General features: G+C 39.5%; 1 protein-coding gene across 4 annotated transcripts in view; it reads left to right on the top strand.

Annotated features, from left to right (window-relative positions):
• LRP5 (LDL receptor related protein 5) overlaps nucleotides 1-24,171 on the top strand; it is a gene marked incomplete at its 3' end in the record, with an annotated part of 207,127 nt that overhangs the window by 112,545 nt on the left and 70,411 nt on the right. For all 4 annotated transcript variants that reach the window (XM_082000557.1, XM_082000559.1, XM_082000558.1 and 1 more), the window contains 2 exons: nucleotides 11,905-12,301; nucleotides 12,777-12,948. In XM_082000557.1, the coding sequence (XP_081856683.1) occupies nucleotides 11,905-12,301; nucleotides 12,777-12,948 (569 nt within the window). The remainder of the gene's footprint in view (nucleotides 1-11,904; nucleotides 12,302-12,776; nucleotides 12,949-24,171) is intronic.

Raw genomic sequence — 24,171 nt, 5'->3', positions numbered from 1 at the left:
TATCTCTAGATTTAAACATAATATGAGTCAAACTGAAAAAGTTACTTATTTTCAGAACCTTCTTTTACTTAATCAATGGCAGGAGGTTGGTTGTTTTAAAGCAGTAACAAGGAGTCTTTCTTCCCTCTTATGCTCCCTTCCCTCAAATGGATGATGGGTGCTTCCTAGAAATCTGGTTCCTTTAAAATATCTCAGTCTAGATGTTTAACAAGCCAGCTGCTTTTGCAGTAATCTTGTCAGATCTTGTATATACGTCAGAATTTAAGTAGTCATTTGAGACATATGGCATGCTGAGCTCAACTCACCAGAGATACATTTCTCCAGTTGAAGGCAACTGTTATTTGCTTGAAAGTGGGAGAGCTTTGGCTGTTGAGTCAATCTCATATAGCGGTAGGAGCTGTAGGGTTTCTGCCGGGAAGGTATGACAGCTGTTGTTTCTCAAATGTACTAGGAAATTCTGTTTTCTCAAATGAAAACCAGGAAAAAACCACCATTTTCATAACTGGAGAAGGCACTAGCTTCAGACATTTGAAGAGTCAGCTTCCCTTATTTATCCTCAATCCTGTTACTGGAGCAGTTGGTCAGGTAATATCCCCAATGTCTTATTTCTCCTTGTCATTCTTCACAATGCAAAACAGAAAACAGTGGTTTTGGAACCTGCTGGCTAATACTACAGGGCTCATACTGGGTTTTATGCCAGGGGATATAGGGGATAGAGGAATACTGAAGGAAAAAACGTTAAGGCACTTCCTTCTCATCTTCCATATGTTTCTTGGTGCACATCATACATTTTAAAAGTTTTGTGTCTGCAGTTCCTTGGCTGAACAATCATCAGCTTATTTGAGCAACTAAGCCTCCAAGCAAGATAAGCAGGCAGACAGATATCTCCATCATGAAGTATTTCTTCTCATGAGATTTAACCACCAGAGAAGAAGGTCTCTTTGCTAACATGTCTTCCCGATTAATAAAGAGAAACCATATGGACTAATCCAGACTTTCTGATTAAGTAGATCAACTGCTAATTAGAGATGAACAGCCTCTTTGCAAAAGGGAAAGATTTGGGAGACATTTGTTATTTGGGATCATTGCTTTAATTCAGCTCTTTCAAGTACCTGAGAAAGCTTCTGCTGGCATTGTGTGAATAACCTAAAATAACTGTCAGGAGTCTTCTAGCACTGGGAAGATGCTGGAAGAGAAATCTTGCATATCAGTAGATAAACTCTAGCATTGATTTGGGGCTGTATTGGGAAGGAGCACTCATGTTCTGTTTGTCACGAGGAAAATAAACAAAAGGAAAACTCTATTTTCCCTTATTTCCTAGAACCTTGACAGCTGCCCACATGTCTGTCTCTCCCCCTTGCCCACTCTGATTGAAATGCAACTGTGGAAAACCACGATCTTTTGGTTGCAAGATGCTTTGACTTCATAGGAGTCTGCTGTCCTGTGCCTGGTGTCTGACTACCATATGGAGACATTATCCAGAAGTTCTGGAGGACTTTTTCCTCATTCCCCCTCTCCCTACCGCACTCGCAAAGGTGTATCATGCTTCCTTTGCTTATCAAGGAACTGTCAATTTCATGTTTTTCCTTTGTTAGGCTGAGATGGGGCTTCTTGAAGATTACCGTGTTCCTTCTCTGAAGGAGGGATTTGTGTAACTGGCACCTCCCTCAATGTCTGCAACCACATTAGTTCCCTAATCTTCCCTCCTTCCCTAGTCTTCCCTCCAGCCAGCAGATGATTTACTGACAGGACCTGTGGGTGTTTTGCACCAGATGAGAGGGAAAGTTTGGATAATAAAATCAAATGTACAAGTAGTCTATGGTGGTTCCTGCAAGGCAGAGAATTATCCAGATTCCAGGCAATGGAAAATGAGATGCAGTGTGTTGAATGAGGAATAGCATTTCACTTGCTTCATCTGGACCCATTACACAGCTTACTCCAAACACATCCTATTGATTCTTTACCACTAAAATAATGGGCTAGGGTGTTACTTACTCACTAAGAAACAGTATTATGTGGAATTGTATTTCACTGAGATACCTTTGCAATACACCAGAAAGGGTTGTAAAAACTGTCCAGCAATGGGTATCTGACAATCTAGGAAACCTAGAGGCTACCAATTCTATTTCTACTTGATTCTATAAAAATTTCGTGAGGGTTTTTTTTTTCCTCATTTTTTTTTCTTTCATTCATGCGTAGATCTTGTTTGTTTTGAGTCTGTTTTCCCCTTGCTTTTGTTAGTATGTTATGTCTGTGATTTTATTTGATCTGTATAAAAAGATTACATTACTTTCTGTTCATAGCAACTAAATGGGGAGTACTGTGTGTAGCAACAAAATGAAATATCCCCATATGAAATGGTCTTGTTTATAATTTCATTGTCTAAAAGCCGTTAGAAACATGCTATAAGGAAGAGCCTTGAGGGAGTGAGGAGCATTCTGGAAGGTCTGCCACATCATCTTCTAGCTCTTCTAGCTCTGTTGTCAGTGGTTTTGCTGGGCTAGTGAATTAAACTCTCCTTTCCGGCTTTGGTACATGTTTCAGATTGATGACTACTTTCCAGGACTCTGAAACACTGTCTAGTTAGAGATGGTAACTAGCTCATTTTGTGTGTAGTTAGGGGTTTTTGTGTAACACTTTCCCTTTTCAGCATTATTGAGTCTCTGGATTGATTCTGGGTTTATGTGGCAGGAGAACCACACCCTGGGTCTGCACTGAAAAGGTTTATGTGTAAACTTTTGTTATCTTGCATTCACCATGGGCTAGTTACATACACAATGGAAAGTTACCAAGACCCAGTGATAGCTTATTAAGCTGCTGTAGCTTGACTGCCTCTTCAGACTTTGAATAGCCAAGCTCTATTTTACTTCATCAATGTAGCAACAGTGAGGTTGCTCCCTAGATTTGCAAACCCTAATCTACAATTGTTTATAACTTTTTTCCATTATGTTTACCCTTTGACAGATGATTGTGTTAGCTCAGAATTAAATTTTCTGTGGCTCCATGATACTTGGAATATAATAAATAACGCTTAAACTCCAAAGCGTTATACAGCTATCAGCCTCAGAGAGGGCCCATGGGGTGTATTTATTTCTGTTTGTGTAATGGAGGACAGCAGTGCAGAGAAACTAATATGTTCAAGGTCACTTGGTGAGTGGGAAATGCCTGCAATTAGAAGTCAACAGAAGTGGGATTGTAGAAAAACTCTTTTAAGTGTATTTCTGTTCAGTATTTAAAAAAATATTAATTATGTATTTTGTTGGGTTGTAATGAATTTTTGATAGTTGTCTATTTGAAGGTGTCACCACCAAAACTTTGTTTAACAGAGTCTAGGTGGTAAAATGGCTGTCACTTCTGAAGTTGGTGGTTCTTTACTCTGAGCCAGTGGAGTTGTATATCTCCAGCAGAGAATAGGTGCATTTAAACTTTAAAACCATACTTTGTGAGGAAATTCCAGAATCCAAAGACTGTACCCTTTTTCTAGCAGTGGGGATTTCTGACAGACTTTTTCTTGGCCCATCCTTTTTCCTATGGCTTGTGATGAACTGTTATTAAGAATTCAGTGCAAAGGGATGTTCACTTTTTTTGCCAATAAAAAGTGGAAGCTATGGCTACGATATCTGTAAACTAACATTCAGATTTACCACTTAACATTTCCAACTTTCTTTTTTCTTTCTTTAAAACGTATATAGTATAGGCAGACCTCGGGGTGAGCGGGGGGGCAAGACTTAGTTGTTCAAGTGCTTTGAGGTCTTTGTATGAAACCTCTGTATAAGGGCAGATTCTTTGCTTGGTACAGCAATAGCCAGACAATTGTGCTGGTTTTGATTCTGATTGCATTCCACCAATGCACTTATGACTGTTATGATGTTTTGAGTAAATCTTCATAAGCGTTACCTACTCCTCTGTCAGTAGTAACTTTACAAAGCTTTGTGCTTGCAAGTGTAGTACTGGGTATGTATAAAGTTGAGATGTCTCACCTTAAGTGAATCCTTGAGTAGAGTAACTAAGCTCAGTGCTAAAGTAGGGTTAACTATGACTTCTGTATTGCAACAGCTTTCTCTGGAAGAAACGTTACTTTTGTCTTAGCTGTTTTGTGCTGATGATCTTATCAGCTGTACAGTTTAATTAATGTTCTGGTTTTGGGGTGTTTTTTAGTGGCTCTATGAATGCGTCAAAACTCTGAATTGTAGTGGGTTTTTTCTGGTTCAGGCAAAGTAACTTAGAAGTCTACTACAGAGATAATGGAAGAAACAGTAGACAATAGCTTTTCACTGTAACATGCAGACAGATACGTAATTTGTGAGTTACGTGAGTGCTCTGGTATTTCCTTTCTTTGTCACAAGTGTTAGTTTTCCTTATGCCTACTTACCTTTCAATTAAATCAAGTACCATCTGAATGTGGGCACTCAAAATATTCTTTCAAAGAAGTTCTCATGGTTTAGCCCTAGCCTGCAACTAAACACCATGCAGCCGCTCTCTCACTCCTCCACGGTGGGACAGGGGAGAGAATTGGAAGAGTAAAAGTGAGGAAACTCATGGTTTGAGATAAAGACAGTTTAATAAGTAAAGCAGAGCAAAAGAAGGAATTCATTCACCACTCCCCACGGGCAGGCAGGAGTTCAGCCATCTCCAGGGAAGCCGGGCTCCATCACATGTAATGGTTTCTTGGGAAGACAAACGCCATCACTCCGAACATCCCTTCTCCCTCTCCTTCTTCTTCGTCCCAGCTTTATATGCTGAGCATGACATTGTATGGTATGGAATATCCCTTTGGCCGGCCTGGGTCATCTGTCCTGGCTGTGTCCCCTCCCAGCTTCCCGTGCACCCCCAGCCTTCTCGCTGGCAGGCCAGAATGAGAAGCTGGACTGACCTTGACTACTTAGCAACAACTCAGAACATCGGCATGTTATCAACATTTTCTCATCCCAAATCCAAAACACAGCCTCACACTAGCTTCTGTGAAGAAAATTAACTCTGCCCTGGCTGAAACCAGGACAGAAGCCTTTCCTGTTTCTGTTTTATTGGTTGCATACTCACACTGCTCGCAACTCTCATTTTTTAATTGGTAAACCTGATGTGCGTTGCATGCTCTCCCCAGTCCACAGTGTCAAGGAGGAGACTACAGCTTCTCCCAGCCCACCGCCATCACACAGTATGAATCTGTGCTGTCTTCCTCTCAGACTGGAAGATAAATAAAGATCTGAACTGGGATGCATAGTGTTGTTCATGTTGCAGCTGGCTCTGTTAAGGTACCCAAACAGAATATATAAAAAGAATTTCCATTTATTTCTAGATATTACCAAAGTTTGTCTCAACTCCTTAAATACTTTGTATTTTCTGTGGAAGTTGAATAGCAGGAATGGGGTTTTACACAGTGTTGTTGATTTAAACCTCTGGTAGTGAGGTTCATTGTATCATTTTTTCTGTGGTGTGAGGAGTGGCTAATGCTAAACCCTTGTGCAAGATGTTGTGATTGTTTTGAATATTGGCAAGCTTATTAAACAGCATGGCAACGTTACCTGTTTTCCTACACTCCATACAGAACAGTGACATGTTCTCCCACCTCCATATTATGCCTAACCCCCACTCCCCCCCCGAACTTTGGCCATACACTGAAACTTGGCCAGGTAATTCATTGTATTATAGCAACTAGAAAAATCCCTTGCTTTTCTGATAAATCATTTTAATTTATCAAGAGTGCTGACATAGCTGTACTCAAAGAGCTTGTAAAAGAGTTGCCTGCAGTCAAAGTACTTCTAATGCACTCTTTTTAAAAAGTGCTTACTATTTTGTTCTTTGGAGAAGAGCTAAAAGCTTTCCCATTTTTACAGTTTATCTGGAAAAATCCCCACAAATACAGAGATTTCCAGAGTTGCCTGTAAATAGACTGAGTCTATACGGGCAGATAAACGCAGATGCACATACATAAAACTGGGGGAAGAGTCCCACAATGGAGCATTGTCCTAGACTAATTAGCAGACAGACAAATGGGAAGGGAGTAGCATGGCGTTTGCTGGCATAGATTAGCAGAGGCATCCACTGCACCCTACATTTATTTAGGTTGGGTGAATAAATTGGAGCATTTGTTACTGTATTATAGATGTCTTGTCACTTGTCAAATGTGAAGTGGGCCAAGGGAAGAATAAAAAAGGCTCTTGTCAAGCTAGTGAGATGGCGTGCTTCGCTGCTATCAGCTCTGATTGCAGCTAATTTTGCAAATGGAATACAGTTGCCATTTCCAGCACTGAAGCATGAACGTTTAATAAAGAGAGCACAAACCAACCAAATCGAAGCAAACACTATACCTAGCCATGGATACTAAAAATAATTGATTATACTGGGTATAGGAGGAAAGCATCTCATGTACGAGGATCTTAATTGTTTCTGTAGGATTTCTTGATTGCAAAGAGGGAATATAGTCTTCAGAGAGCGAGAATAACTGCCTTGAATGGCATTATTTTGTTTTCCGTTCTGTTTGTTTTTTAAATTCAGATATTGTTCTGTGTGTTAACCGAAACAGTTCATTTGCTTTTATGGATGTTAGACCTACTGAAAAGTTCTGTGGAAAGTCTGCAGAAAGCTTTTGCTGAATAAAAAAAAAGACTAGAAAAAAAATAAACAGTTCAAAGTTTAAACCAGTTGGAAAAATAAAACAGCAATTTGAACTTGTGTTTTTTGAAGTGCTTTCTAAATGGAAACTTTAGGGGGACCTAATTCCTTCTGTTTTTCTGATCTATGGTTTGCATGGAGGACTTTACATAAACTTCTGCTGAAGGGTTTGATTGCTGCAATTGTGATGTTGGAATAGCTTGCATTCCCCACTCCCCCCAGAAAAGGCTTTTGTTCTTTGTGTGGTGTTATACATGACCGTGTTATAACAGTTAGCAATTCTGCTGGGAGTCTTTTAATTATGTTGTTACAAAAGTGACTGTGGTGAGAGAGGTTTTTGAAAATTAATTTAGTTAAATAAATGCCACAGCACTTTAGCACTAGGTAAATAGCTAGCTGTAGTATATGAGGCAGGTTCTAGCGTTATTTAGGATAACACTAGGCAAGTCACAGCATAACACTTTTGTAGCCTTGAAAACATTCTACCAACATTAATAATCAAAATACTTCCATGATACAGATAAAACTAATGATCCAGACAAGTGTGTTTGTCCAGGTTTTTAGAAAGAACCAGTGTCAAGTTCTCATCTCTTAGTGATGTGCTCAGAGCCTGCTGCCAGCTCTTTTTTTCTCTAGCAGAAGTTTGTTAATAGAGTCAAATACTGTTATAACCAACACCGATTTTAGACTGCATTGTAATAAAAGCCAAGATTTTTGCACCTATCAAAAATTACCCATGGTAATGATTTTACCAACTTTCAAGCAGGGGGCAGAACATCGTGAGATATGCTGTGATAACATTTTCTCTGTTCATGTGTTTTTTAATGTCCAAGTATGTAGATGCAAGTCTGTCGAGAGCCTTGTTTAATAATTTGACTAAATTTTAAGCATCTGTACAGTAGAAATTGCCAAACAGCCAGAACTTTAAATTGGCCAAATAGCTCATGCCACTTATTATTTCTTTTTCCCATAAGTTTCAGTTAGAGGTTTGTTAGAAATTATAAAAATATCCCAAGAAGCATCTGGTTCAACTGCCAATAAACTGCCTCAGTTGTCAACTGAAGTGGAGATTTTTTTTTTGGTCTGCTAGGTCAGCAGAGAAAAGTTTTCTTCTCCCTGTTTGTTTTCAGCTGTGTATGTCCCTGGGACAGAACTGATGTTGTGAACATTTCTACACTAGTGTTTGCCTGCAGAAAAAGACAGAGCAGTTGAATATGTCAGAAACAGGATTATTTTCTTCCCTTTGCAAGAAGGTTGTAGTCATTAAGTAATTGATGATTCAAGGAGTCCTGGCTGTCCTATTCCTGGTCAAAATATTACTTTGTATGCAAGTGAATGTGTGATGATATGCACAGGTGAAGAAATGACAGAGCTGGATGAGATAAAGTTGAGTCCGATTATTGCTGCTGTGAGGAGCTGAAGACTGTTTTGGTATTACTTGTGAATTTTAGGGGGGGTATTAACAACGTTTTTCAGCCTGTTGTCTAGCCAGCATCTCTAGGCATAATTTGGGCCTTACACTGATAGTTCTTTCCTCTCATACGTTCAACTCTGACCTTGTTCACAGTGAACCAAGGTGAAGCTGCAATCAATTGTGTGAAGAGGCAAAGCACACGCATTTGATTGTTATCTGTCTGTTCCCATGCAATGATGCTTGTAGTGTTGCTTGTCGTAAAATACATGTAATATTTGTAATTGCTGTGTTATCAGTTGCTAGGCAGTATTTGATGCTCCTTTGCTTCACACTACTCATGCTTTAATATTAAGATTCTGATTGCAGACATATTAATACAGTAGAAATTCAGAAGTTATCTTAGTGGATATGAAATTCAGAGTGTTGTGGGTGGCTGAACAGCTGCAGTGCTCCTCACTTTTTGAGGTAGTTGAGCTAAAATAATTTAAAATTAATTTATAATTTAAAACTCTTCTGTTTTATAGAGCACTTGGATGCCCAGATACACCCCACTTTCCATGTTGAGTTTTGAAGCCTGAATTTTTACTTAACTTGCACTAAACAGGAGTTTTTATTTTGACTCTAACAAGTTAAATATTTCAGAAACATAGAAGCAAGGCACAAAACTTGAGGTTACATGAGGTATTTGTTTCCCCCATAGTTGCTATGCAGTTGCAGATCTGTGTCCTGGTTTGCAGGTGCTCTCTCTAATAGTGATTTTTTTTTTCCCCTTTGGCTATTGAGGTGTAATTTGAATTTGCATTAGAAAATCAAATGTTTTCTCTGTGTTTAAATGTATTAAGTAATAGGACCTTTTGAAAATTTTTCCTGTAGAGACTATTTGCTGGTGGACAATCTGTACTGTTGGAGGTAATATGGAGGTAAAATTAGTCCATATATAATATGATCTGTGTTTCTTTTAATTTCTGCTGTTGTCAAGCTAACATGCTCTGAACAAACCAGTGCCTGGTGGCACTTTAAGTTCTTCGGAGACAGTAATGTCAGAAAAAAACAAGTATGTTTAATACTTAGCACCATGGGACTTGATACCAGCTAAGTACTTCTAGCAAAATGTCAACACAGGTAAGTTAATGAAACAAAAGAGATCTAAAAGCCTTTCTATTTGAACAGGCTCCATAAAAATACCATTTTTAACACTGCCTACATCAGTTTTGAATACAACCTTTTTACTATTTTGAAGATCCTCCCTTTCTGCTTAAAGTTTATTCTTTCCATATTGTCCTGGCTTTGACCTGTTTTCTAATCCAGAGATCCCAAGACTATTGTTCCTGGGGTAATCTTTGATGTAGAGAGTGAGAACAGAATCACAGACTATGGACTGCTTTTGTTCGCAGATAACTTTTTAAAATAGCTATCTGTGAACTGTCTCACATTTGATGTACTCTGAAGTAATTGACAGTGTCACCTTTCGTTCATGCTGTGTGCCATTATATGTAGTTAATCTTTCAAAGATGATGTGTCAGAATATACATCTAGCAAAGAAGCATGGTAGAAGAGGAGGTATAAGCTATATATTGGACTTCTGTCCACCATGGTCCTTTTTAAGAAAACAGTTGATTGATTGACTTTTTCACTGTTCGGGAAGTAAACCAACATTTTAAAGCATGATGTAAAATATCAAATACTGTTTTAGGTATCTCGTTATTTTTATTTAGTAAAGGTGCTAAAATCCAGGAGATTTGTAAAGCTTTTGAAAATTAATACTTTTGATAGCAGTGCCTTCAAGGAATGCTGATGCATGTTGTTCCCTTAACAGAAAGGAAATTTGAAAAAACAAAAAATCGTTGCTGTGCTTACCTAAGGGGGCAATGGAGGAAGGGAAGCCTTTTAAGTCGTCTGGTCACCTGGGGCTGTTCCCTTCTCAACTGGGCAACAGGTTACTAGTTTTGCTATGTCCAGAGAAGCAAGCAGAAGTTCCAAGTACAACAAACACTCTTCCAGAAAGCTTGTTTTTATTTTGCAATCTTTGAAGTGCAAAAATCTGTATTAAGGAAATTTTACGGTAGACAGCTCTCTTGCTTTACTGTCAAGAATGTATGGGCTTTCCCTCCTCCCTTTTCTCCATGTGGTTTTTGAGCTCTGAGTTATTGCTGCTTGCCTTCTAACCAAGCCTTCCCTCAAAGTTTCTTGGTGCAACTGATGCTGTAGTTATCAAACCTGTCAGGTAACACTGACTGGAAGAAGCATTCTTGCTGGAGTTCCTCCCCATGCCAGCACGAGTGTTTGTGGAGCTCTGCAGTGAACCAGTCTGGTTGTCAGCTTCAGCTGATGGCTTTATTTCTGTTGAGTTAGTTTTTGTTTGAATCAGCTCTTTAGTGTGGTTTGCAACACACAGCCATGCTGTGCTTGCATGTGAGAAGGGGTGATACAGAAGTGAGAACAAGCAGCCTGTGGCAAGGAGAAGGGCAGCACCATTTCATTCACAAGCTGCGGTGACTTGAAGTAGTTCAAAGTGCACATCAAACTATGTCCTCTGTGCCATGTAGCAAACTTGTTTGGGTGATGTTGCAACATTGCTTTTCTAGATCCTTTCCTTTTATTATACACTTGTAGCTTGAGCACTGTTTCTTTTCAGAGCTTCTGGGATAATATTTGGAGAGTAAGCTCTGATTTCTAAACCCAAATGCAAATAGCAGCACAGCCCAGCTCCCAGAGTGAGTGTGAATTTGGTTTTGATGTGCAGTAGATTCAACTTCTGAGTCTCCAGAACTCCATGTGCATGCCTAGGTGAGAATTATTTCTAGAAGAACATTCTCATGAAGATTTGAATTTGTTACTCTTAGTGGGCTCAAAAGGTATGTCCAATGTTAGCCATTTTCATTCAGTCTGGGCTGTTGCTGGGAACTGGAATTTACCATCTTCTGCTGATGTTTTCTGGTCTGGATGAAATGCCACAAGTTACTTTTGTTCTGGTTTCCAATTTTGGATGTTGCTAAATGATAAAACTCCCGTCTGTTTTCAATCTACACAGAATCTTTTTAGTAACAGAGTAGGAAAAAGACACATATTCCTATTACCCCTTTTGTGCTGAAGCGTGCATGGGTGAATGTGGGGAAAATGTGTTAAGCAACTGGATGTTTTACTGTGGCTCCTGTTTTTGTACTGATAAAGGAAGTTGCCAGAAAGACAACATTGAAAATGTCACTTGTCTTTGAAATGTGCTCCAGATTGTTGTTTGGCACCCTTTCCACAAGCAGTGAAACTTTGCAGTGGGGAGCAAGAATAGCGGAGAGAAAAAAACAACAATCCTATTTACTTAAAATTAGTTTTGCATCAACTTTGGCCAGTTGAGAAATACTTGCTGTAGTTGCAACTTGCTTTCTTGTTGGGCTGTCTGGAGCAACTCATTAATGTAATTTGTTTACAAAATACCCAAGTCACCCATTAGCCCTTGTCATTTATTATGTAGGGCTTGTGGGTAAAAACCACATCTAATGCACTGATACAGCTATTGAGAAATTCAGTTGAGCTGAGGAATTCTATATAATGTGTTGAAATATTTGGACCTATGCCCACCAATTTTTTTTTTTTTTTAGATTCTTAGTAGAGATTGCTCTCTTCCTTATTAGTTTAGGAGGCCAGGAGAAAGAAAGATGCTGTCATTGTGAAATAAGAGTGCCAGCACAAGTACCTAGCTGAGAAGAACTGATTAGGAATAACTCCCTGCTCAGACAAGTCTATGTTTCAATCAAAGTTTGATGTCCTTATTTTAAGGAAATCTCCTACAATAGAGACGGTGACAGTTCACAGCCTGTGCTGTATTGAAGTGTTCACATCAATAGCAAAGGAAATGATACCGTGAATGGTTTTCTCCCCAGGTGCTGAAGAAGTCTTGCTGCTCGCTAGAAGGACTGACTTGAGGAGGATTTCCCTGGACATGCCAGATTTCACTGACATTATTCTACAGATAGATAATATCAGACACGCAATTGCCATAGATTATGATCCTGTGGAAGGCTACATCTACTGGACTGATGATGATGTCCGGGCAATTCGTCGGGCCTACCTTGATGGCTCTGGAGCACAGACTCTGGTAACCACAGAAATCAACCATCCAGATGGTATTGCTGTAGATTGGGTTGCAAGGAACCTTTACTGGACTGATACTGGAACAGACCGCATTGAAGTGACCAGGCTGAATGGGACATCAAGAAAGATCCTTATCTCAGAAAACTTAGACGAACCTCGAGCAATAGTGCTCAATCCTGTAATGGGGTAAGTTTTGTGTTTATTGATAGCCTTGTGATGGGCTTTTTGATCCAGTTTATGGTGTCCTGAAACTGAAAATCTGCAAATTGCAAGATAATGTGTTTATTATTTGTCAAATATTCCAGAAATAACTGGCTTTCCCTTGGTACATCCCTTTCATACTGCGTATATAAAAGGTGACTTCTAAATACAGTGTTCTTCAATGAACCTACACATTTTCTGTTTGCTTGAATTTTCTTTTCTCTGGATCTTCAGTGTTGTCATAACTGTGAAAGAATTGAGCCACTGCCCATTTTCAGTAGTTAGTTCACTTAATGCTCAAACTTTATATTGTTATCAGTGACTACAGTTTGAGTTGGCTTGTTTGCTGCAGTTGGGGAAGCAGAAAGTTAGTAAGTTCTTTCAAAAACAGGACAAATCTTGACACTTCTTTGTTGTGCGTGTTACGTGCATTGACTGTTTCCCCTCTGTTTTTTTACAGTTACATGTATTGGACGGACTGGGGTGAAAGTCCTAAGATAGAGTGTGCTTATTTGGATGGCTCAGAAAGGCGAGTTCTGGTGAATACATCCCTAGGTTGGCCTAACGGCTTGGCACTGGATCTTGAAAGAGACAAGCTTTACTGGGGAGATGCAAAGACAGATAAAATTGAGGTGAGTAATTGAGCCATACTTGGATGCATTCTTAGAAAACAAGTGCTGTTCTTATGTGGTGCTTTATGTCTTGGATGCACTTATCCACTTTTTGAGGAGTCTGTTGTTTCATTAATATTAACATCATATTTAGCATAACAAGACATATTTGAGAAGAAAGGAAACACATTCATGTGGTTCATAAAACTTTTGCAAGAAATGTTATGTTTGTTATGTCTACATTGCTACAAGTGTAATTGCTTGAAATTGCAGATTTTACCTGAGGCTTTTGCAATAAATTGGGACACTCAGGTACAACCTCTTTAAAAAATGTTTTGACTTCTCTGTGGTGCTTGGAACCAGTATTTAAAATCGCTGCATGAGAAAGACTTGATGCAAGGTTTGTGTACAGGAAGAGGTGGATGTGGGGGCCCTAGAGACCCTTATTTCAGGACCTTAATGATTATGTGGTATCCAGATGCATGGACAAGGAGTAATTTTTAATGCACCACCTGCTTTGAAAGCAAAGTAGACATTCTGCCTCTGAATTTGAGGAGGAGAAGCCCTCCTCACAATGTTGTATAAACATTTATGACAATATCTAATATTTCTTAATTTTTGAAAGAATGTCTGATAGAACACCGTGCGATTCCCCGCTTACCTTTCAGCCTGCAGGATTGGGAACATCCCAGATGCCACCTTTTATAGGTGGGACTGTAGTTGTGCAATGCATTTCATGGGTTTAAGCAGTCTTCAGTCTGTCTCACTTCATTGTAAGGCAGTGAAGCCAGTGATACTGTTTGGGTTGGCATCAAAGGTTAGGAAAATCAGAGAAGCTAAAATAAGGCCTTTTTATTCCCTCAGTTTTTCTTTTGCTTATTATACTTACTTCTTGTGGTTCTCTTCTATATGCAAAAATAGAGAGAAGAGGGTGGTTCACTTGGTCTTGCAAACAGAAGATATTCTTTACATGAAGTGGATTGTGACATCTGTAGATATGTTGATTCCTATATATTGTGCAACCCTGTTTTAAGTGTTTGCACAAAGAGTGAAATCTCCATGCTCCTAGCAACGGACTCCACATTTTAGATTAAAACAGGTGTAAATATTCTCATTTTAAGTCTTCCTCCCCCTTTTTTTTCTTTTTGCAGTTTTTCTCTTACACATGGAGTTTACTTTTGTTAGGTATCACAAACAGACTCCTGAGGCTGTATTTACAGATATCTGAATAGGACCATTTAGGATATGATGGGGAAAAAAATTCATATGTTTGCCTGCAGTTCTGAACTGTGCTGTGAAGGGGTCTGTTGTGGTCTATTCTGGACTGGCACGAGTTAAAATGGCACTGGCATGTTGTCAGTAGAAATGGATGTTAGGTATCTAGTGCAGAACTTCCATTAGAAAACAAATTTTCAGTTTCCATCTTTGAAGAAGTGCCAGACACATTTGTATATTCTGCTCACTTGGGAAGGGGCTATGTGACTTAACCAGTGGCTGACACAGCTCAAATACTGGCTAGTTTGAGATTGGTCTCCAGTGGAGGTTTTTTCATTAATACTACTCTACAAGGTGAAAAAAGTGCTCCAAGGAAATATTTTAGAATAGAAGCAAACTGATCCAATGGATTGTATTTCATATTTATTGCTCATCTTACTATATTTGTAACCTAAATCCTGAAAAGGTTCCTTTCCTGAAAGATTTCTGTGTTTGAGAGGTTCTGTCGATACTTACATTTTCTCAGTATGCCATAGTTTGTGCTACTCTGCTGGCTCCAGTACATGTGAAACGTTACTGTATGGTGCATGAGGTGGGGCATTTCCACTTTTACTTGCTGTTGAAGTTATTCAGCATAAACTGATTCTCTCATGCATGTGTTCTGTTGCCAAGAGCATGCCATTTAAGTGGCTTGCCAATGCAGCTGGTACCAGTCTCAGTGATTTGTTCTGTATGTGTATGTATGTCTGTTGCATCCACAGCTTGCCAGAAACAAAAACCAGCTGACTGCAGGTCGCGGATATATGTTTCTATTTTATACTATAGTTGACCTAGCTGAGTATTAGGATTTTTCTTTTTCTTGGTAAGCACCTAAAACTACCCTGAGGCATGTTACTGGATAAATTTAGTTTATGTTAACACCTAAAACCAGCATAGGTGGGATGGTAGATAGTAAGCTGTAACTCTATTTTGTAACTTGTTATGTAGCCAAAAAAAAAAAAAAAAAAAAGTTGGTGAAGCTTTGGGTGGTTTACTCTGTTGCCACACTGCAAGGAGAGAGTTATTGCTTCATCTGAAATGACATTCAGATTTACGCTGAGCACTCCTGAAGGAGGAAGACTTCAACCAACTGGAGGGCCACTGTGCGGTTCAGAAAGCGGCACTCTGCAGCTGCAATCTACTGCAGAAGGCAGAGGAGGAGGCATGTGGATTGCTGCATGCTGCCCTGTACATGCTGAAGATGGGAGGCCGAAGAGCTGTTAGATGGTGACAGAGAGGGACAGTGGCTGGGCCAGTATATTGCTCTGCATTGGAGTAGTTGACTGTTAAGGCACATCCTCTACTCCTTTTGCCTTCTTTCCAGAGCAGTTAGTTTCTCTTGGGCTGTTGCAACTGCTGTTACTTGACAGTTTTCTCATCTAAAAACTGCAGTCCCAGATTTCTGAAGCAACTGGAAATTTTCCAGAGACCAAAGAGCTGCAAAAGGCATAAGGTGAAGGAGAAAGTTCCCATCTCCACTGTTTTCATTTATCCATCTCCTTTCACCTGCCTCAAAATGTCCCAGCTCACTGTGTAGAAATTGCAAAATAGAATATACTGAAACCATTATCTCTAATATTGTGCAGAGAGCATGGTTGGACTTAAAGCCTGTTGGGGAAGAAGTAGTTTTAAGACTGATGCCCAATAATGTAAAAAGTGCATTATGTTGGCTTTTCTGTGGCTTTCTGATGAATTGCTTGTAGATGAGAATTGTTTTGATCACATAGCATTCCTTCAGCAGCTTTCCAAAAGGAAAAAAAGAAGAGTAGATATAGCTTCTACATATTTGTATGTATCTCTGCTTGGTATTCTGCTTTGGTTTCTGGTATTTTCGATCTGCAGGGAGTCATTCTCCTTGGGAAGGCCTGTTCATATACGAAGTTCTTAGTGACTGAACTTTGTACAGCTTGGAAATTTCATAAGCTGAAGACATCTCCTGTTTTTTCTGGACCTTGGATTTGAAATGCACTGTAAATGTCTCCAGTTTGGGTTTGCTTGTTTGTTTGGGTTTTTTTTTTGTGGGATTGTTTTGTTTGGTTTTGGTAACACATTTTGACATTACTTGTGGGTCCGCTGTTCCACAATTAGAAAAGGAACAGTGCAGAGCTGTTGAGGGTACCAAGCACCATACTATACCAGGAGAGTGTGTTCTTATTTGTGTGTAAAACGTCACAGAGTGAAAACAGGTTTACCCTTTTCTGGCAAAAACCCTTTCCTAATCTTCCCATCTGCAGCATTCAGTTGCAACACAAAGGGCCCAGTCACTTCGCAAGCAGTTTGCATCCTGAAGAAACCATTTGTCAAGGCTTGTCAAAATTTTGCATGACAGGAGCCTATGGGGTTTTCACTGCAAATTTGGCACCCTATGGTAACATTGTCCCAGCTTTTAATTTTTATTTTTTTTAATTAGCTTGGCAAAGTGTACAGTAAGGCAAAATATATAGCAGAGTTGTGTCTGTCGAAATAATGTATTTGTCCGCACAGCTTCAGCTATGAGTAAGGTCCATGGATTAATCCCACTGAACTCTGGATTTTACTGACAGAGAAAAGGTACTTTCCAGGAACAAACAGCAGCTTAATAAGGATTACAGGTTTCCAGCAGAGAAAGAAGCAAAGACCCAGTGGCATCCACGTGTAGAGTTTCCTAATTCTCCTTAAAACAATTTTGTGGTTAGCCAGGTTTTCCCATGTGTTATTTCTTCAGCATTTGCTTAAAGAGCCTAAGGTATAATTCTATAATGAGCAATTACTGAATTCTCAGGTGCCTGTTATTATGTATGCATTTTACTTAAGTTTGTGCAATATTCTTGGAATAAATGTTATGGAGACTGTCCCTTCTGGCAGCTTACCCTTGTGCTCTCCCCCTTCCCCTCTATTGACAGATGTCCTTCATTTGTCTTTGTAGAAGACTCATAAATATGTACAGTAGTTCTTTACAAGTTTGTAGGGTGTTTAAGTCTAAAGTGTAAGTCAGCACCAGATGATAATCCTGGAGTTCACTGAAAAAATTTTCCAAAATGTGGTTATGCAGGCTGTCCTTGAAATTTAAAGAAACAGTCTTTATAATTAGTTTGTTGTTGATTACATTCTATATAAATAGTGTAAAATGGCATTTGGAACAATTTGCTATTTAAATGGGAGTAGGCTTTGCAGAAGTCAGTTTTACTGGGGAGAAAAATGAACAACTAAACTAATTTGAGGCTGCTTTTTCTAAACAAGTCCGAGTGTAATTCACAGATTACACTTTGTTTTCCAGTCATTTGACCTAAAAATGCAATATTTAATTTACACATGAGTCTTTTCTCATAACCAATACATTTTTGTGTGTGGGTCATTTTTTGCATTGGCACTTTTCACTGAAGGATTGAAAAGACTATGTAGTGTAATAAACTACTTGGGAGATATTCTGGACTGATTTATTGAAACAGGATGATCTCATAGAGAGATCAACTAATTTAAACTTATCACCACATGCTAATGAGGTATAAGATATCTCCTTGATCTAAAGAATAGATATTACGAAGTAGACAGCTGCAGTAATAAAATCACTTAAATTGATGATAGTGAGGGAGCCTTAATTTCAGTGGTTTTTTTGAAACTGGTCAGTGACATTTGATTCAATTTAGAACTGTGGCAGAGAAATGTCAGCTAATTAGAATAGAAATAAGTTATTAATTGAAGCTTGTACTATGGTACTTAGATGAAGCATATCTACACTATATCCTATACTTTTTCCTTCTTTCCTTCCATTTGTAAACTATATCCTGTGTAGATGCAAGTGCTACATACCTAAAGTGATAAATATCGTATTAAATTTACATATGTTGAATAGCGCATGTCAGAATTGGGCAGGCAAACTGTGTATACATCCCTGCTGCTCATATAGCTCTGTTAGCAGTGTATTCCTGCAACCTGGGCTGCTCCTTTGAATGCTACCATTAGTGCCACTTCTAGTTTTTCTTTTTGCAATGCACTACTCTCCTGCCTGGGATTAAGCTATGTTGTTGGGGGAGTGACATGTGTACATGTTTGTAGCCATTGGGTATGTTTTTTTGTTGGAGGTTTTGTATGCGGTTTGTGAGCATTATATACCACTATGTTTTTATTAAATAGCTGTTGTGCCTCTGTATTGCTATGTGCTTTGTTTGAAGAACCAGCAAGCATGAATGCATGAGTGGGTTTTTTTGTTTTACTGGAAGGGAGCTGCTCAGCAAACATTATCGCATGAGAGCTATATTTGTAGCAGCATCCAAAGACCTGGCTTATAACTATCTTGTAAGGTTCTGAAAGGGAATAATCTATTCTAGTGAGCTTGGGCCCAAATTTTTACCAGCAGCTGGATAGTCATTGTAAAATGGATAGGAGGAGTCATTTGGAGGAAGGACTATCTTAAAATGTTGTTGCAGGGTTCTGGTGGTTCTTGGACTTTGTTAAGACTGATGATAAATTAGTTATGATTGCTTTCCCCAGAGGGACATTGCTGGGATGGAACACAGGCCTTCAGAGAGGGAAGAGAGCTGCATCTTTGACCTCAGTGCTTTACCGATGACAATTATAAGTATCTGTGGGGAGTTGCATAAAGAATAAAACAGATTCTAACTAATTCTATAAAACCTGACAGGCCTCCTTAAGTGAAAAGGGGGTGTGCACATTTAGGAAGAAGAAGGAAGCCTGGCAGCTAGGGAAGGAAGGTCTTTTATTCTCTCCTCTTTAGGAAACCCCACTCTCTCATCTGCCTGTTGGCTGTGTTCTGCTTGCATCATCAGACAAGAATAAGCGCCTCAGTTCAGATTGGCAGGGATGTTAGTGGAGTCTCAACTTCCACTGCTGAAAGAATTTAGAGTTTTTTACTCAGGCATATTTGGAATGATCTTTTTTAATGAGTTTACTAGCATAGAAATTATGTTGCACTTGGTCCAGTCATGGTACACGCCAGCCTATAGAAGGGAGCAGAAACTGCTGAGATAACATGAAATTATCTCTGATGTTCAGCAGGTCAGACCGCTGCGTGATTTCAGATCCTAATGGTTTCTTATGAATTATAACTCTTCTGGCTGTGTTACATGTTTCTAAACCCTGAACTCTGGTTCAGGATTTCCTGGTGTCTGTGGCTACCTCTTTGTGGAACACAGAAATATAGCCAGCTTCTACCTGCTAACACACAATGTCCATATCCTGTTCAGGAGCATAGAGCCTTCTAGCTCTGCTCTTCTAACTACTAGATCTTACTGCTTAATTAGGAATTTCAGTATGGTATTTTATACCTTACACTACATGAGCTGTGTATACTTTTAAGAGGACTGTTACCGCATGTGGGAGCTGCTGAAGAAAGGGAGACCCAGGTCAGCAGATGAGATGTTTTAGCTGATCAGAACAGTGTAGCACCTTTTTGCTCTAAGCTATGTAGTAGGGAAGTGTTCACAGAGCAGATACACTCATTGGCTGAATGGAAGAAGATAAACTTATCAAGGTGAATTCCCTTCTGTCCCTTTTCAGAGTTTTGAGTTAGCTACCAGGTGAACTTGTATGTGAGCCCTGAGGAAGAGAAAGGTATGACAGTGTTGAAGAGGAAGGTGTTTGGTATAAGGGACACATCTGAACTTTGGCCAGTTCCAGCCTGTGTTCAGTAGTGCTCTTGGAGATACATGTAATTTTCCATTCTTCAGCAGTCTTGAGTAAAACTTTTTCTGCTGTTTGGGATGGGAGGGGAGGGAATGGGGGGTGCCTTCACAGGTGCATGATGACCCAGCCTCAGTTAGTCTTGTGTTTATCACCTTTTGGCTGAAATGCAGCAGCCCAGTAGACAGGGGTGTGGAGACTTCAGTCCTCAAGGCAAACATCCTGGACCAAAAACATTGTACCATATCTCCTCAGCAGCATGTGGTTCCATGAGCACATTCTTAGTTCTTTAAGCTAAGATTTCCCAGATAACTTCAAATCAAATTCAAGACTCCAGTTCTTTTCTTCATGGTCTAGGCCATGCATATGGCAAATGCAGCTACATGTCTGAAGTGAAGACTGCTGTCTGGGGTACTGTTGAGCATAAATGGATTTTCCACAATAAAGGCATATCTTCTCTGTAGTCAAGAGAATTTTTTCTTAAAGGTTGTGCTGAGATACTGGATTAACCTCTACCATACTGGATTAACCTCACCTCCTCTGCTTTTCCCAATTTCCAGGAACTAAAAAACATCAAAAAGTTCAGTACTCTGTGTTCCAAGTGCAAAGTTCGTATTAGTTGACCTTGCCTTCAGCATTGTAAGTAGCTAGAAATGTTTGTCTGTAAAGAAGTAGAGCAAAACCAGCCTTGCAGCAAAACCCTATTGTGTGGAAGCAGTCACAGCATGGGCTTCTTGTCCCAAATAGAGGATACTGGAGCTGACGTGGCCTGTGTTAGTCATGCCACTTAATGCACTAGTAGAAAACTCTCAGATAATGACTTGATTGAATGACCCTCCATAGGATGCTCTTGATCAGGGATTCTCTCAAACTCTTATGTGCCCAGCTTGATACTGTATCCATTGGCTTCAAAGTGAAAAATACACAAGTATTGTCAGCTGCCTGTTTAAATACTCCTTTGAGTCTTTCCACAGTGGAATCTGTACCAGTATGAACTTATTTTCATCTGCAACCATTTACGATTTATTAGGATTTCTGTATAGTCATAAAGACCTCTAAATCTTGTTGATTTTCCAGGGACTATACTGTTTTGTACTACTTTTTTTAAAGGGACAACTTAAAAAATGCTGCCGCTGACAGCTTCTAAATTTGGTCTTTGAGGACTGCTCAGGAATTACTTCTGTATGTACAGTTTTTGCTATATTTATCAAGAGGGAATCCTGAGGATGTATTAAACTACAAAGTTGAAGAATTATTTGAGTTTTACATGCTTGAGGCTCTCCTTTCTCCCTGAAGAATTATTTTAGGCTATCCGATACCAAATCACCTGTTTCTACTTGCTAGGGAGAGAATTCTGCTTTACTTCATTTGCTGGGATCAACTTCCTGTTTTTAAAAGAGGGATTTTGTATTTAGCAGTACGAAGGCTTCCACTATGAAGTGTGGAAATGGGCCCCCCGTTGTGAGAACCTGATGTCTTTTCTGGTGCAGAATAACTACGTCTTTTTCCAGTTGCTGAGAAAAAGGTGTCTTCTATGGAAGTTGGAGTAACTTGGAGTTTCTTTGTCAGACTAGCAGGTAGGATACTTAAGAGAGTTAGTAACCTTCTCAAAGTTACTTGCTATATTGTTTACCAGTAGCTATGAGGAATTTTCTTTAAATATGATTCCTCTTTTTTGCTTTTGTTTTCCTACTTTCTCCTGTTCTCTTGCAAGAATAATACTGAGCTTTGCCACACAGCTTACCTCTGACCTAGAGGGAAGGTGATTTGTGCTGCCCAGGAGTTGTGATCCCATGAGTATTGTCTTGCAGCAGTGTTGAGGGAGACTTGTTTCTCTGATAGTTTGGGGGTAGTTGTGTCAATAGGCACAGTGTATCTTATCAGGTAGGTTGGTTTGTCACTGTAGTTTGGGAACTAACTTTTCACTGGGAAAATGTCATTCCCCTGCTGTTATTTTCCTATTGCTGTTTTGGAAGGAAAGTGCTGGAGATACTTGACCTTTCAGTGTCTGGAGATGTCCTCATGTAATCTTTTGAACCCACTGGGGAGGACACCGCACCCTTCTTGGTGTGAGCTTTTCAAATGAATACAGAGTTTTGTGCCACAAACACAAATTCTAGACGCCTTCTATTTCAGCTTTATTGGGGTTTTAAGGGTTCTCCATTGGTGATAGCATTTCACAGCACCACAGAAGATAATGTTGGAAAGCACCAGCTGGATTGTCTTGATCAACACTGTGAGAGCAGGTGGTTGGTACCACACGTGCCTATCAGCAGAAATTTCCGCAACCTTTGGTTATAAAACATGTGAACCTGGATGCTGTTAGGAACAGGAGACCTGATGTGATGGGCTGGCCTTGTGGAGTTCCTGCATTTTTTGAAGAATGCATGCTAAAAGTAGAGGTGAAGAACTTGGGTTTTATGCCATGTCTTATTAATGAAATTTTGAAAGGTGTCAGTACCTTTTTTTGACTCGTATCATCCGGCCCTAATGAGAAAGAATTCTGACAGACATACATGACAGCCAGCACCAGCCTACCCTAGTTCTCCCAAGATTGCCTGCAATGGTGGGAAATCTTTCTGATAAATATCGGTAGTGTAGATGAAACCAAAGGTTTTTGTTTCTGTTTATTCCTTCTAAAAATTCTTCAGTATGCTGATGGGATAGCAGTCACTCAAAGAAAATCTTGCTTTACTTGGCTTGATTGACTAGAGTCATTCTGTGGGAAAGGATGCTAACTTATTCTAAACTGAAGGTGACCCTTGCCTTTTTGTGAGCAATAAAGACATAATAGAGGCCCAGTTAGGGTTCAGTGGAACCCCCACAGCCATCTGCACACTTCATTGGCAGAAGTGGCTTTCACTTGAACTTGCATTTGACAAGTGTTTTCTGTCTCTCATTCAGAAGGGTCCTTCAAAGCCAAGTAATTGAAATGCTCTCACCCCTTGCTCCTTTTCCTCCTTCCCCCAGACTTGCTTAAATTGCACGACAACAGGTATTCAGTGTTAATGAGTAAAAATGCATGCACTTCCAAAGTTCATGCTTTCTTTCCTTCCCACAGGGAAGTTTCTGAAAAAAAAAAAAAACTCTTTTCCACACTCTCCAGCACCAGCTTCATAAAGGAAAAGTTGGGGGAAAAAAGTGTTTCTGTTGCATGTTGTGTTGCTGTTTCTCTCTCTCCCTCTCCCCTTCTTTTTTTTTTTTTTTAAATTGGGCTGGACTTTTTGAAATGAAACACAAATCAGGTCTCTGGAATAAAAGGTTTTGAGTATGCCTTGCGGCATTTGGAATGAGACTATTCACTGCTTGAATGACTATAAATAGAAAGCAAGGAGCTGTGTATTTCTCAGTTCAGACTCCCTGCAAAGAAGCACCCTTCCCAGTTAAAGGGTGACTTTTTGAAAGAAACCTTGTTCTATGTGCTGAATTGAATTGCTCCAGGAATTCTTCTCCTTGCAGTTTGCATAAAGAGGCGTTAATCTCAAATTTATTTCTCCTTTTAAAAGGGGTATCCTCCATGATATATGTATATTCTTAGCCATGTCACCAGATATGCCCATCTTGTCTGTACAGAGTTGCATGTAAAAGAATTTCTGAGTGCAGAACAAACATTGTTCTCGGCAATTATTGTGCCTGAAAGCTTTCTTTTTGGCTCTGGGCCAGCTGTCGGCTTCCTTCTTATCTGGTATTCATTCTTCAGTGAGAAGGCTAAATTAGCAGCACTCTGATTTTTTTGTGTTTTTCTAGGGATTGAGGAACAGAATGGGAATGGTGATTGATTTTTATAATAAAAGATTTGATTCTCCCAACACACTTGTGATGTTGCCGACAGCAAGAACCCCGGTAGCTTACTGTTGCAGTTCTGCAGATAATTTGTTTGGCTCATTTGGCTGTTAAAAAATGCTCATAAACCTCCTTTGTTGTGCAGTTATGAAAATTTAGTGCAATAATTTTTCTTCTGCCTCAGAAGAAGTAGTAGTATTAAAGACAGAAGCATAGTAGATGGGAGGAAAATGTTTGACGTGTTTGTGAGTTGGCAATGTTAAAGATCCTAGCATTTGAGCTGTTGGATTGGCTTTTTTCTCTCTCCCTGCCTCCCCTCCCTTTTTTTTTTTGTTTTTCCCGCTCCCTTTTGCTCTCCCCCCCCTTCCCCTTTTTCCTTTCTAACACAGTGGTGTTTTGTGTGGTGGTATTTTGAAAGCTGCTTCTAATTTTCTCCTCAGACCTTTTGTTTCACATTTTTTTAGCCTTCAGAAACTAGCAAGGGCAGCCTTCTCCATAGAGTCTTCTTTTCCCTGTTCATAGTTTTTAAAGAATGGGTCTATAGATTCCTTGCATTGCTCTTTCTGTTACTGATGGATTCCTAGTTTT

Source organism: Phaethon aethereus, assembly GCF_964289735.1.
Source record: "Phaethon aethereus genome assembly, chromosome: 5".
Classification (NCBI taxonomy): domain Eukaryota; kingdom Metazoa; phylum Chordata; class Aves; order Phaethontiformes; family Phaethontidae; genus Phaethon; species Phaethon aethereus.
The sequence above is the reverse complement of the archived record's forward strand: the minus strand, read 5'-3'. Positions and strand labels throughout refer to the sequence as shown.